Source organism: Dermacentor albipictus, chromosome 7, assembly GCF_038994185.2.
Source record: "Dermacentor albipictus isolate Rhodes 1998 colony chromosome 7, USDA_Dalb.pri_finalv2, whole genome shotgun sequence".
Lineage (NCBI taxonomy): Eukaryota > Metazoa > Arthropoda > Arachnida > Ixodida > Ixodidae > Dermacentor > Dermacentor albipictus.
The window spans coordinates 78778661-78791901 of record NC_091827.1 but is presented as its reverse complement, the minus strand read 5'-3'; the positions used below and the strand labels follow the sequence as shown (position 1 = coordinate 78791901).

At 45.0% G+C, this 13241-nt stretch overlaps 1 protein-coding gene across 3 annotated transcripts in view; it reads left to right on the top strand.

Annotated features, from left to right (window-relative positions):
* Positions 1-13241, top strand: part of LOC135899004 (uncharacterized) — a 154162-nt gene that overhangs the window by 134473 nt on the left and 6448 nt on the right. The window contains exon 1 of one of the 3 annotated variants that reach the window (XM_065428255.1): positions 6999-7268. The exons of the other annotated variants lie outside the window; for them this stretch is intronic. Coding sequence (XP_065284327.1) covers positions 7235-7268 — 34 coding nt within the window. The 5' untranslated portion in view covers positions 6999-7234. Of the gene's footprint in view, positions 1-6998; positions 7269-13241 lie in introns of those variants that run through there. 3 annotated transcript variants of the gene reach the window in all.

The window sequence follows — 13241 nt, the reverse complement described above, 5'->3', positions numbered from 1 at the left end:
AAATTGTGTTGAGCAACAGTGTTAGGACGGGACACCTTGATTCGCTTCTTCTCAACACGTGAGTACCTGTCTGCAGATAACATTGGCTCTACGCCGTGAATGGTGCTTACGATCGGTACAACAGAACTGTCCATCCAGCGGACAACAATTATCCCATTGTCGCTCAGCACGGGATCTTCGTGCCTGCGAGGTTGGTGCTTGACGAATCCTGGTCAGGCGATAGGGCACTCTTTGGGAACACGCTTCTTCTTCACTGTGCCCGTGCCTTCGTAGCCCTGTGCCTTGAGATGCCTGAGTAGCTGCATGCTTGTGAATAAATTATCAAAATAGAAAAAGAAAGGAAAGTCGTGCGTCTCTGCTGCGAGTTCTTCCACCATTTGAAGAAGTGGCGCCGCTGCTTTTCTGAAGTCCTTTTCATATTTTTTCAGATGTTCCGGGATCCCCTGCTTGCCTTGATACACTTCGAAGTTTACAAGGTATCTGTTCTTGGCATTTAGGCACCATACTTCATACCTGAAGCGGATGGGCTTTCCGCGCATAAACTGATTACAGCCATCACGACCATAATACTCGATCATACTTTCATCATAGCCCCGGTGACGCACAGGTTGAAAATGCTCCAGAAACCTTGCATTCAATAGTGCCATCAATGGACGCAACTTTGCCAACTTGTCACTAACTGCTGGGCTTGCATTTGGCACAGTGCAGGAATCGCATTCTCTGAACGAAGCGATTTCTTCGCACAGCGTTGTAGGCCATCGTGTTTCGCATATCTGTGCTGCTATCCCAATAGCACTTTTTCCCTGGCAAGTGGTTATAGCCGGACAAAACGAGCACTCCAAGAAAACTTAATTCTTCTTTGGTAACCTCCGGATCGGGCATATTAAAAAATAACACATACCTTCTTGTTTGTTCGACTTGCAGCTCCACGACGGCTTTGTCAAAAACTTTGAACAACTCAACAGGTGAAAATTCCTTGTAAGCAGCAAAGTTTTGGTCGGAAAATGTGCCAAGGCTTATCTGGAGATCACCCTTCGTCCACTTAGAAACAGTGGATAATTTTGCAGGGATGGCCGCATCAACTACAGAAGAAACGTTTGATTTACCGTCACCTTCCTCGCCGGGGTCATCACCATCCGAGTCGCATCCACCACTGCGGCGTCCATCAGAGAAAAGAGTTTAAGCGCCGGCTCATAGCTGCCACCTGCTTAGATTGTCAATGAGCACACCTGAGTCTTCATCGGCCGAGTCTTCATCCGAATAGGTGCTAGCCTCTGGCGGCTCGATATAAATCACTGACACGTCGACATCTTCCTCTACGACTAACTTCGCTATTTTTTCCAACATCAGCCTATTCAGACAATAAAATAAGAAATAACCACTGCGAGAACGCGCCAGCAGCCGTGCAGGAGATGAGAATGCAGTTTTAAAAAAAAAACGTTTTGTAGTCTAAAGGCCCAGCGTGACCATATGGCAACGCGCAAGATAACACGCCCGTTCATGGATAAATCAAACATTAATCTTTCACAAATGCTCATCGAAGGTCACATATTCAAAGAGCAATACGGAGGTAAGGATATCTGACTATTGCTTAAAGAAGTAGTGGAAAAAAACACGCGTACCCCTTGGAGCAATGCATGGCAACGCTACTCCCAGAGTAACACTTATTCCCGCTTTTGCGAGGGGCTCCCACAAAATGACTGACAGCTGCTGCTACTTGGTATCCATAAAGGAAACTCTAATCTGTCAAACGGCCCGTCAAAGGCGATTTTGGTGCCATTTTGGTAATCGTAATTAATTGAAACTCACTGTGCAGACTACTGTGACCATATGGTCACGCTGGTCTTTAATGGGTTAATCTTTAAAACAACTACCTTTTTGTTCTTACGCGAATAGGCTGACAAATTATTTGAGAATACCGGCGGCGCCACTGTTGTATCGCGCATGCTATTTGCATTCTATGAAACTGGAAGCTTTGTTGACTAGTACTTATGGCGACCACATGCGTGCAGTTTTGTCTCAGCAATTCCACGCTTGCTTGAGTATGTTGCCCGGCAGGGGGACATGCATGGTCCAGAAATGGCTCAAAGAAGATCGGGCAGCGCGACATAGGAATCCTTATGTACATCCACCCCCATTGAGCGCGGTGGCCTCACTACCAACTAGGAGCAAGAGCGATTGCCAGATTTGATACCTCACTAGTTGTGTCACAAGTTAGGCTTGTGAGCTTTCACATACCTGCGCTAATGTGATTCCCTTTGCTTTGGTATCGCTGTGAAGAGGAAAGAATCCACCACCCGATCTTGCATGCGCAGATGGCACTATTCGCGCCAGAATGAAGCAATTGGAGGTAAATTTAGCCTCGTACATGTAATTCAGAAAACCCTAGCTGACCAGTACGCTTATCCATTTGATCAGAAATGTTCTTGTTTGATAGGGCTCACCATGTAACATTAAGTATAACTTAGCAAACCCAATCTGGTGATCATCAAGAGATATATGCCTACAAGTTTCTAATTGGCTGCAGGAATTTCACATTTGCTCAGTTCCCCTGCGTTCCACGCTTAGGTTCCAGAAATCATTTGAATAGACCCAGCCAACAAGGCAGTGGGATATCCCACCCCCTTCGCGATGACGGAGCATGTGCATCGTAATTGGGAGTGAGAGCGCGACATCTTGAGCCAAGCATCATCGACATGTGCGGCGCGCTCGTGTTGTGCGAAGCATTCTCGGCCGTCGCCAATAGGACGTCGTGTCTTTACTATGGTGCCCAAACACCCATCGCAAAACAAATGGGCCCACAATAAGCCATAATGATCGAACATTAGATTTTCTTCCAAGAAAACAGTATTCTTCTTCTTGCGCTTAATTTAACAGCTTTAGCAGTTCAACGTATATCTCCTCATTTGCATCGGATAGGTGGCACACCGATGCAGATTGGCCTTCTTCTTTTTCCCTTTTTGCACATGGTAGTTTCAAGACGAGTACGCATGCTTTTTAAGAGCTCGTGATAGAGTTACAGTTTGGTTTTGGGAAACATTGTGTGGTTGTCTTGCCTGTACTTAACAATTACATGTACTTCCTTACGCCTTGTTTCCCTACGGCGTATCCTATTAAAAATATTTTATAACCAGGTTCACAGAAAAAAAAGAGTATACAAAGTGTGAAAATTTGCTCGCATGCTTCGTCTGTACAAATAGAAGGAAACATTTCAGCTTCCTGCCATGTATATGTTCCCATCTAATTTCATGCACAGGACAAGCGATTTCACTTTCGCATATAAACCAATTGAATGCAGAATTAAATGAAGAAAAGGAGTTCAAACGACCCATTGGGCGTGGCTAGTGACTAACTGAAAGGTATTCACTGATCAATTGAAAACATTCAGTGTTCTTTGGCATTGTCTGACTTTAGAAAACTAGGGCGAAATTCAGCATCTGGAAAGTTTCGCGTGCGTAAGATACATAACACCCTGGCGCAACTGGCTCTAGCACCAGCCGTTGTGTCATAATACACTGAAATCATAGTGGCAGGCGTATCCTGTGAAGGTAAAAAGGAGGCCCTGGTACTAGCTTACTACGGTAACGGTGTTGACATGTGGGAAACTAGCACTATTGGTCTCTAGACAATTTCCGAATATCTGGGGTCGACGCATTCCTAGTCTCAGTTTAGTTCTCCTAATTGAATCCTCGACCGAATTCTGGGACATTTGATTTGGCAGCTCTATGTACCTCTCAGAAAAGCACGTCGGTACATTATTGACTTGGTAGCAAGCATTTATTTCAAAATCATTTGTTTACACTTTATATTTTATTTCATGTGTGGCGGGCTGTTTCTAAAAAAACGGCATTGTGTTTTTGTTGTTGTTTTTTGGTGTGGGGGGGGCTATACTGTTCTTCTCTTCCAATGTTTACTCCAACCTATGATAATATAAAAACTTTTTACATTGAAAGAAAACTGCTTCGATAGCGGAAGCTCTGCCATGAAAATCTAAAGTCAAAACGGCCCCTTAATCAGAACAAGAACGAGGACAATGTTCAAAACCATGCATCAGCGCTTCGTGACTAAGAGCTACCTGCTGAGCAGCCCTTATTCCACGACTAGCAAGAGAGGTAGAGGCCGACTCGGCGGATATACATTTTCTTCAATGTTTATTCGTTTGTCACACATGCGGTGCATGTTCTAGTCATACGCTTTTTGAGAGAATAATAACAAGGAGTAATCAGCAAATTTTATATTGGCACAAGTGTTCAAATCTTCCTATAGCATATGGCTATAGCAATAGCAGTTTTGTTATATTTCACGGCAAGTATCGGTAAAGCCGACACTCTTGCAGCGTTAAAATCGATTCACATTTCTGCAATTCGCGAAGTGAATGCGAAATAAAGGATCAACACAAAGGAAGACCGATAAGAAAGATATCAGCTCCAGATGAAGAGCTAACATTGGCACCTTGATTTCACTTGAATACATCAGAGCCATCTAGTAGTTGTTTGTTTCGGTTCTCGGTATGAAACTCAGCATGCCACAGAAAAAAAATGGCTGTGGCTTAGCTAAGGTTAAGCCCAGGATGCGAAGCATACTAGCCTTTATTTTAGTTGTTGAACCACTGTTTAGCCTGGTGAACTGCTGTTGCTTGGCTATATTTGGTTCGGCTAGACGAAGAAACAACTCATGCGTTACTCTGCTTCGCCTTCAAGAGTGGAACGCGACAGCGTTCCCGTCGACCCGCCAAGGAGTGTAAGACAATGGGCTACGGCGCAGCGACTACGCGCCCCGCATTGGACGCGGTGAGCGTCGAGCAACGCAGCGTTCGGCGCGGCAACGAAATGTGCGCCTGAGCAAGCGACGCACGCCTGAGCGTTAGAAACAGCTCGTTTCTAAGGCAACACCGCATTCACTAGAGGCGCTTTTGTACCGCTTTGAAGCATCGTACTCGTGGCTGAGTGGTAGCGTCTCCGTCTCACACTCCGGAGACCCTGGTTCGATTCCCACCCAGCCCATCTTGCAAGAGTTGAGCCAAAGCCACCTAGAAAATCAGTCTCTGTAGCACGCCGCAACCTTCGCTTCTAATTCCAACGAGCAGCTCTGTCCTCCAGGAGGCATCTCACCTCGTGAGTGTCTAGCAGAGGCAAGCGCAGCTGCTTATATACCGCCGCGACGCCGCGAACGACGGCGCGAGTTGGATCCCCGTTTCTCTTTTGTCGTGACGTCACGGTGTCACGTGGTATTGAAGGCGACACCGCCGCGCCTGAGGAGCTGGGTTGAGCTCTCGTAATATGCTTCGCATAAAAAGAAGCTCAATAACTTTCCTATGTTTTGATAATAATGTTTCCCCTTCGCACACGGCCGCGGAGTATATAGAATTTCCTTATATAAGTGAATAAAGTGCATCTTCGTTTTCTTTAGGCCTAGCCAATTCGCAATATTATATGCTTAATAAACGTAATAACGAAAGGACTACCAGACAGTAAACATTGAATAAAGGATACAAAACATTTACAATATTGCGTAATGACATACGTGGGTGGCCAAGATGTATTTTAATATAAAATTGACCAAAAAGAAACTCTTAAAGCATCAGCGTTCTTAGGCCCGTTCCCCCGCCACGTCACGCGAAACGTGCACTGCCTTGCATTTGCAAAAAAAGCGTAACTTGCCAAGGTAAGACATAGAGTTTTCATGATAGTATAAATGAAAACTATTGCTAGCCTTTAAACGATAAGAAACAATTTAAAGCACACAAAAGTACAAAAGAGAATACCCATGGCAATAACCATACCGAAGAGAAGAAATATGCGCAATCATACCTCAGACATAAGTATACGCACGTGGACACTAAAAGCTGCAAATAAAAGCTGGAAATCTTGTGTTATTAGGAAAGTTACAGAAATCGTTATACCACCAAGCAACGTCTACTTTTCAGTTAACCTATTCCTCCGTTTTCAGCTCTTCTCTGCCTCTACCATACCATTCAATTTATTATTGTCAAAGACGCTTTAACTCGTATGTCAACCATACGAGCCCTGCTCCAATGTACACCTTGCCCCATTCCATGCTTTTTCTGCTGACACACTCTGTTTGTTCTTTCGTTTTGTTTTCTGTGACATATTGTGTGCGAGATCCTGACACCTGACAAGCTTTTCTTAAATGGGAATGCCCGGAAAAGGACGACTCTTTATATTCTTTATTATCATCTGTATATTTGTAGCAGAAGGAACATTTCCCGTGGCCTCACTTGAAATGCATTCATTCAGCAGGCGGGTAAGTTGAAGCTTCATAAGAGCAAATGCTTTAGCTGCAGGTTATTTACCAATATTTACTACAATTGCTCTCGCACATGTTGATTGCGAGGTTAAAGAGGGCACAGTAATGTTCCTTCTATTTTAGGATTCACTCAATTTTCCTCAGAGGGTTTGGTAGTAGCATCGTACGCGCATCTAGACTTATTATTTGATAAGAATTATTATTTTTAGTTTCACATCAGTCGTAGGTGCAGCACACGGCACCTGAAACAGATTGAAAAAGTGGCATCCTGCAGTAATCGATGCCACATTTTTAAGGGAGTGTAAAGGCGCAACTACACTCTGGAACTCAACCACGTACTTTTCGCAAGCACCGCAGCCTATTTGTTATGCGTGAGGCTTTAGAACTTCATCTCACTTTCAACATAAATAACGGAGCGTGGTGTCACGTCGACCTAGAATAAGCACATGTTTATCAGAAAATAAAGACGCCTGTCTAAAAGACAGCTCCGATATTGCTGTGATGTGCCCTACATTTGAAGCAGAGCGCAGCGCATTTACATCAGCAACATCCAATGCGACCCTGTTTCGTGACTTAAGAGTGTGTTTTTTTTTCTCGCCGCATCACTGAACGGGGCGCAGTGGGAGTCGCTCATGTACACAATGATCACAAGTGCATATTCTGCTCTGCTGAACCAGAAATACTTGCGGTATAAAAAGCCGCGCACAAAGTGCTGGTTGAACGAACGGGGCTTAGGTTATAGTGGATCAAATTGCAAGCTTCCTTGCCCACTTTCTCGGGAGTTTCTGCATTTTACCTTTTTCGGGCGCAGTTTTAATACTACCGAAGTCGCTTGCAGCTCCATGGCCATACGTAGGTAGTCGCTATGAGCGTTCGGTCATAGGTGAAAGTAAATCCAGGAGCTGTCTCTATACCGACTCTCACCGTACGGCTGCTCGTGATAGACTGGTAAACACCGTCCGGACGCATGGGGCAACTTCTGTGTTTTTCTTCGGCCATGAGTGAGTAAACCTTGTCATTCATGACATCTGGCAGGAGACGGCCCTATAGGTCAAGCTCGCTCAGCCTAGTATTCTCTCTGGACGTGTAGTTAAGTATATAAGCAACTGAAAACATTAAAGCACTTCTGGTTCCCTATTTCGACAGCGTTGTATCAGATCATCATGATCATCAGCCTGGTTACGCCCACTGCAGGGCAAAGGCCTCTCCCATATTTCTCCAAGAACCCCGGTCATGTACTAATTGTGGCAATGCCGTCCCTGCAAATCTCTTAATCTCATCCGCCCACCTAACTTTCTGCCGCCCCCTGCTACGCTTCCCTTCCCTTGGAATCCAGTCCGTAACCCTTAATTACCATCGGTTATCTTCCCTCCTCATTACATGTCCTGCCCACGCCCATTTCTTTTTCTTGATTCCAACTAAGATGTCATTAACTCGCGTTTGTTCCCTCACCCAATCTGCTCTCTTCTTATCCCTTAACGTTACACCTATCATTTTTCTTTCCATAGCTCGTTGCGTCGTCCTCAATTTGAGTAGAACCCTTTTCGTAAGCCTCCAGGTTTCTGCCCCGTAGGTGAGTACTGGTAAGACACAGCTATTATACACTTTTCTCTTGAGGGATAATGGCAAGCTGCTGTTCATGATCTGAGAATGCCTGCCAAACGCACCCCAGCCCATTCTTATTCTTCTGATTATTTCTGTCTCATGATCCGGATCCGCAGTCACTACATGCCCTAAGTAGATGTATTCCTTTGCGTCTTCCAGTGCCTCGCTGCCTATTGTAAACTGCTGTTCTCTTCCGAGACTGTTAAACATTACTTTAGTTTTCTGCAGATTAATTTTTAGACCCACTCTTCTGCGTTGCCTCTCCAGGTCAGTGAGCATGCATTGCAGTTGGTCCCCTGAATTACTAAGCAAGGCAATATCATCAGCGAATCGCAAGTTACTAAGGTATTCTCCATTAACTTTTATCCCCATTTCTTCCCTATCCAGGTCTCTGAATACCTCCTGTAAACACGCTGTGAATAGCATTGGAGAGATCGTATCTCTTTGCCTGACGCCTTTCTTTATAGGGATTTTGTTGCTTTCTTTATGGAGGACTGCGGTGGCTGTGGAGCCGCTATAGATATTTTTCAGTATTTTTGCATAGGCCTCCTTTACACACTGATTCCGTTGTGCCTCCATGACTGCGGAGCTTTCGACTCAATCAAACGCTTTCTCGTAATCAATGAAAGCTATATATAAGGGTTGGTTATATTCCGCACATTTCTCTATCACCTGATTAACAGTGTGAATATGATCTATTGTTGAGTAGCATTTACGGAATCCTGCCTGGTCCTTTGCTTGACAGAAGTCTAAAGTGTTCCTGATTCTATTTGCGATTACCTTAGTAAATAGTTTGTAGGCAACGGACAGTAAGCTGATCGGTCTATAATTTTTCAAGTCTTTGGCGTCCCCTTTCTTATGGATTAGGATTATGTTAGCGTTTTTCCAAGATTCCGGTACGCTCGACGTTATGAGGCATTGCGTATACAGGGTGGACAGTTTCTCTAGAACAATCTGCCCACCATTCTTCAATAAATCTGCTGTCACCTGATCCTCCCCAGCTTCCTTCCCCCTTTGCATATCTCCCAAGGCTTTCTTTACTTCTTCCGGCGTTACCTGTGGGATTTCGAATTCCTCTAGACTATTTTCTCTTCCATTATCGTCGTGGGTGGCACTGGTACTGTATAAATCTCTATAGAACTCCTCAGCCACTTGTACTATCTCATCCATATTAGTAATGATATTGCCGGCTTTGTCTCTTAACGCATACATCTGATTCTTGCCAATTCCTAGTTTCTTCTTCGCTGTTTTTAGGCTTCCTCCGTTCCTGAGAGCATGTTCAATTCTATCCATATCATACTTCCTTATGTCAGCTGTCTTACGCTTGTTGATTAATTTCGAAAGTTCTGCCAGTTCTATTCTAGCTGTAGGGTTAGAGGCCTTCATACATTGGCGTTTCTTGATCAGATCTTTCGTCTCCTGCGATAGTTTACTGGTATCCTGCCTAACGGAGTTACCACCGACTTCCATTGCACACTCCTTAATGATGTCCACAAGATTGTCGTTCATTGCTTCAACACTAAGGTCCTCTTCCTCAGTTAAAGCCGAATACCTGTTCTGAAGCTTGATCTGGAATTCCTCTATTTTCCCTCTTACCGCTAACTCATTGATCGGCTTCTTATGTACCAGTTTCTTCCGTTCCCTTCTCAGGTCTAGGCTAATTCGAGTTCTTACCATCCTGTGGTCACTGCAGCGCACCTTGCCGAGCACGTCCACATCTTGTATGATGCCAGGGTTAGCGCAGAGTAAGAAGTCTATTTAATTTCTAGTCTCGCCGTTCGGGCACCTCCACGTCCACTTTCGGCTATCCCGCTTGCGGAAGAAGGTATTCATTATCCTCATATTATTCTGTTCCGCAAACTCTACTAATAACTCCCCCCTGATATTCCTAGTGGCTATGCCACATTCCCCCACTGCCTTGTCTCCAGCCTGCTTTTTGCCTACCTTGGCATTAAAGTCCCCCATTAGTATGGTGTATTTAGTTTTCACTCTACGCATCGCCGATTCCACGTCTTCATAGAAGCTTTCGATTTCCTGGTCATCATGACTGGATGTAGGGGCGTAGACCTGTGCAATCTTCATTTTGTACCTCTTATTAGGTTCACAACAAGACCTGCCACCCTCTCGTTAATGCTATAGAATTCCTGTATGTTACCAGCTACATTCTTATTAATCAGGAATCCGACACCTAGTTCCCTTCTCTCTGCTAAGCCCCGGTAGCACAGGACGTGCCCGCTTTTTAGCACTGTATATGCTTTTTTTGGCCTCCTAACATCACTGAGCCTTATTATATCCCATTTACTGCCCTCTAATTCCTCCAATAGCACTGCTAAACTCGCCTCACTAGTTAACGTTCTAGCGTTAAACGTTGCCAGGTTCATATTCCAATGGCGGCCTGTCCGGAGCCAGTGATTCTTAGCACCCTCTGCAGCGTCGCAGGTCTGACCGCCGCCGTGGTCAGTTGCTTCGCAGCTGCTGAGGACTGAGGGCCGGGGTTTGATTGTGTTGTTCATATAGGAGGTTGTGGCCAAGTACTGCACCAGGGTGGCCTATCCTGCGCTGGTGAAGGAGTGCGTTACCGGTTCTGGTCACCGGGATCAGGCCACACTTCAGGCATGTTTATGCAATTTTATCAACACGCGTATTTTTTTTTTTAATCCGGTGAAAATTGCCGGCACCGGGATTTTAACCACGGACCTCTTGCACGCGAGGCAGGTGTTCTACCTCTACGCCACCGCTGCACTTTATCAGATATTCCATCATAAAGGCAATCTATGGAGCATTACAACTGCCATCAAAATTCAACCTTTTATGCCGATTGTGAAGCACGGATAAACAAAAAAGGCGAGTCAACAGCGATCGATATCAGAGTAAGACAAGTTCTCTTGGCGCGCATAAGTGCAACTCATTATTCCATGTTTTAATTCAAATAGCATTCTTTGCCTACCGCAGCCGTTATCTATCTATCTATCTATCTATCTATCTATCTATCTATCTATCTATCTATCTATCTATCTATCTATCTATCTATCTATCTATCTATCTATCTATCTATCTATCTATCTATCTATCTATCTATCTATCTATCTATCTATCTATCTATCTATCTATCTATCTATCTATCTATCTATCTATCTTCTTCCGCCGACCCATTGGCCCAAGTTATTCAACTCTTTGGGTCACCAAGTGCGTATTCCTAGTCATGATGCCATCGTGGTTATTCCATTGTCGTCGTAAACCTCACAAGCTCTGGAGGGCTGCGAGGTTTACGACGAATAGACTAGATGACTCGTCATTTGCAGAAGCAAAGGTCTTGGGAGCCTGGCCTCACAGTTCATTAGCCCAGAAAGCAGTTCCAGTGCATCTTCACTACCTGAAGGCAACAGACTTGAGTGCCAGACTATGGACATCCTACACCTACCTTAGTGCATGTGAAAGTGCGGTAGAGACTCACGTTTTGTCTCTCTCGCTTTCACTCCCCACGCCCCTCCCCACGTGTAGGGTAGCAAACTGGACTCAGTCTGGGGTTAACCTGCCTGCCTTTCCTTCCCTTTGCTCTCTATCCCTCTCCACTGTCGCCATCGCAACTTGTCGATTTCACTCGCGCCATACCGTCGGCCTCACGCCTACTGCACTGACCAAGTGGCACAAGGTCTCAGATATCTTGAGCAATTAAATATCAGCTCGTGGAAGTCGGAGGGCCGTCAAATGGCGCGGGCTGTTGTCAGTGAGCGCTCGAGGTGACGGAGGGAGCAAGGACGGTTGCCCGCAAATCCGCGTAGAATTGGGGGCGAGGAACGACAGTCCCAGCCTGGCACCTTGTTGAGAAGGAAGTGGCTGTCCAAGTGGATGAACGAGATGTCCGGCATGTCGATGTAGAATACCGGGACCAGTCGGCTGGAGTGCGTCAGGTCACGGCACTCGCCTTTGCACAGTCGGTACGCTGACGCTAGCATGGCTGGGCTCGGTAGTCCAGTGTCGCGAATTTGTTCGAGCTATGCGAACAGGTATCCGTAGTAGCCACAGTTTATTTAGACCGGCCAGCCATGTTACCGGGGGATACCAGGAGCGGCCGATACCGCAGGCGCTCAGGTCGACAGCGCTAGCGTTCTTTATTGTTTTATTCTCAGGCCACATGCTCGTGAGCCGTTTTCTTCATCGCTGGCTCTGGAGATGATAATCGCATAGCTACGCCTAGCAGCGATAGAGAACACTCCTTCTAAAACGATAAAATGCGTATAAACGCATGGATATATTATAAAATGAACTTACAGAATATCAAACATAAAACGTACCCATGTAGAGACTGTTAGCTATACCAGTTCATGGGTGTCTACAATTTTAGAAGAAAACAAACAGGCGCCATATGTTGTAAGATTTGCGAAATAAGCCGTATGTGCCTTCCCACACATCGATTGACGTTCGCAGGAAAAACAGGGATGTGAAAATAGACTTGGCCAATCCAGTCTTTTTGATCCCTGCACTTTACTACATTCAGTTTTCTAGTTAAGAAATTATGATGACTTGTTGTACGTTTACTTAAGGCTACTGTTCTTTAGAAGGTCATGTATTCTTAAACTACTTCTCTCTTTAAGCTGTTATTCTTCTGAACGGCAGCTCAGTTTATTCGAAAGTGGTTACAAATGTACCCTCCTCGTTCAGTTTGCGGTCGCCTCTGTCGAAGTCCTGTCCACATGGCACTGATGACGTCATCATGCGGCAGGTGAATAGATTTCCTGACGAAGAGTGTCCTGAATGGGTGTTACGAGGAAAAATTAGGTGTGGTTAGATTGCGGCAAATTGGAGAAATAAATGAAGTGTTGAAAAAATGTGAGAATAGACACATAGTTGGACATGCTTTAGACGCATAAATTGTCCCGTGGCCATAATAATGACGCTGGTTAGTATGCCGTAGATATATGTACTTTCCCGACTACTGGCCACTCCCGGGCCAGTAAGAGTGTTTCCTCGACTGCGAAGCGTTCTTTCTGAGAAACCGGTGTGATTTTCCTTTGTAGCTTCGGCCTACATTCGGGTGCATGCAAATTTTTTTCCTTTCACTGGCAAATTAGGTGCAATTTGTTTTGCCGCTAAAAGGAAAGTGAATGGTACATATAATTATATATAGTGCTCGCCTTTGTTCGCCAAAAATTGCGTTTTGTTTAATCATAGGTTTCCGTACACAAGGCTAGTAGTTGGAACTGCACAGCACAAACGGAAAGGTGCACACTCTGTTGGCCACTCTTTGATTACACTGCCACAAAAAGTGATGACGTACCTTCATAGCTCACTGTACGTAGGGCACCGACAGAGACACATGATTTCGTGTTTTTTTTTTTCGCATTTTGATTCCATTCGGTCTGTGTGTT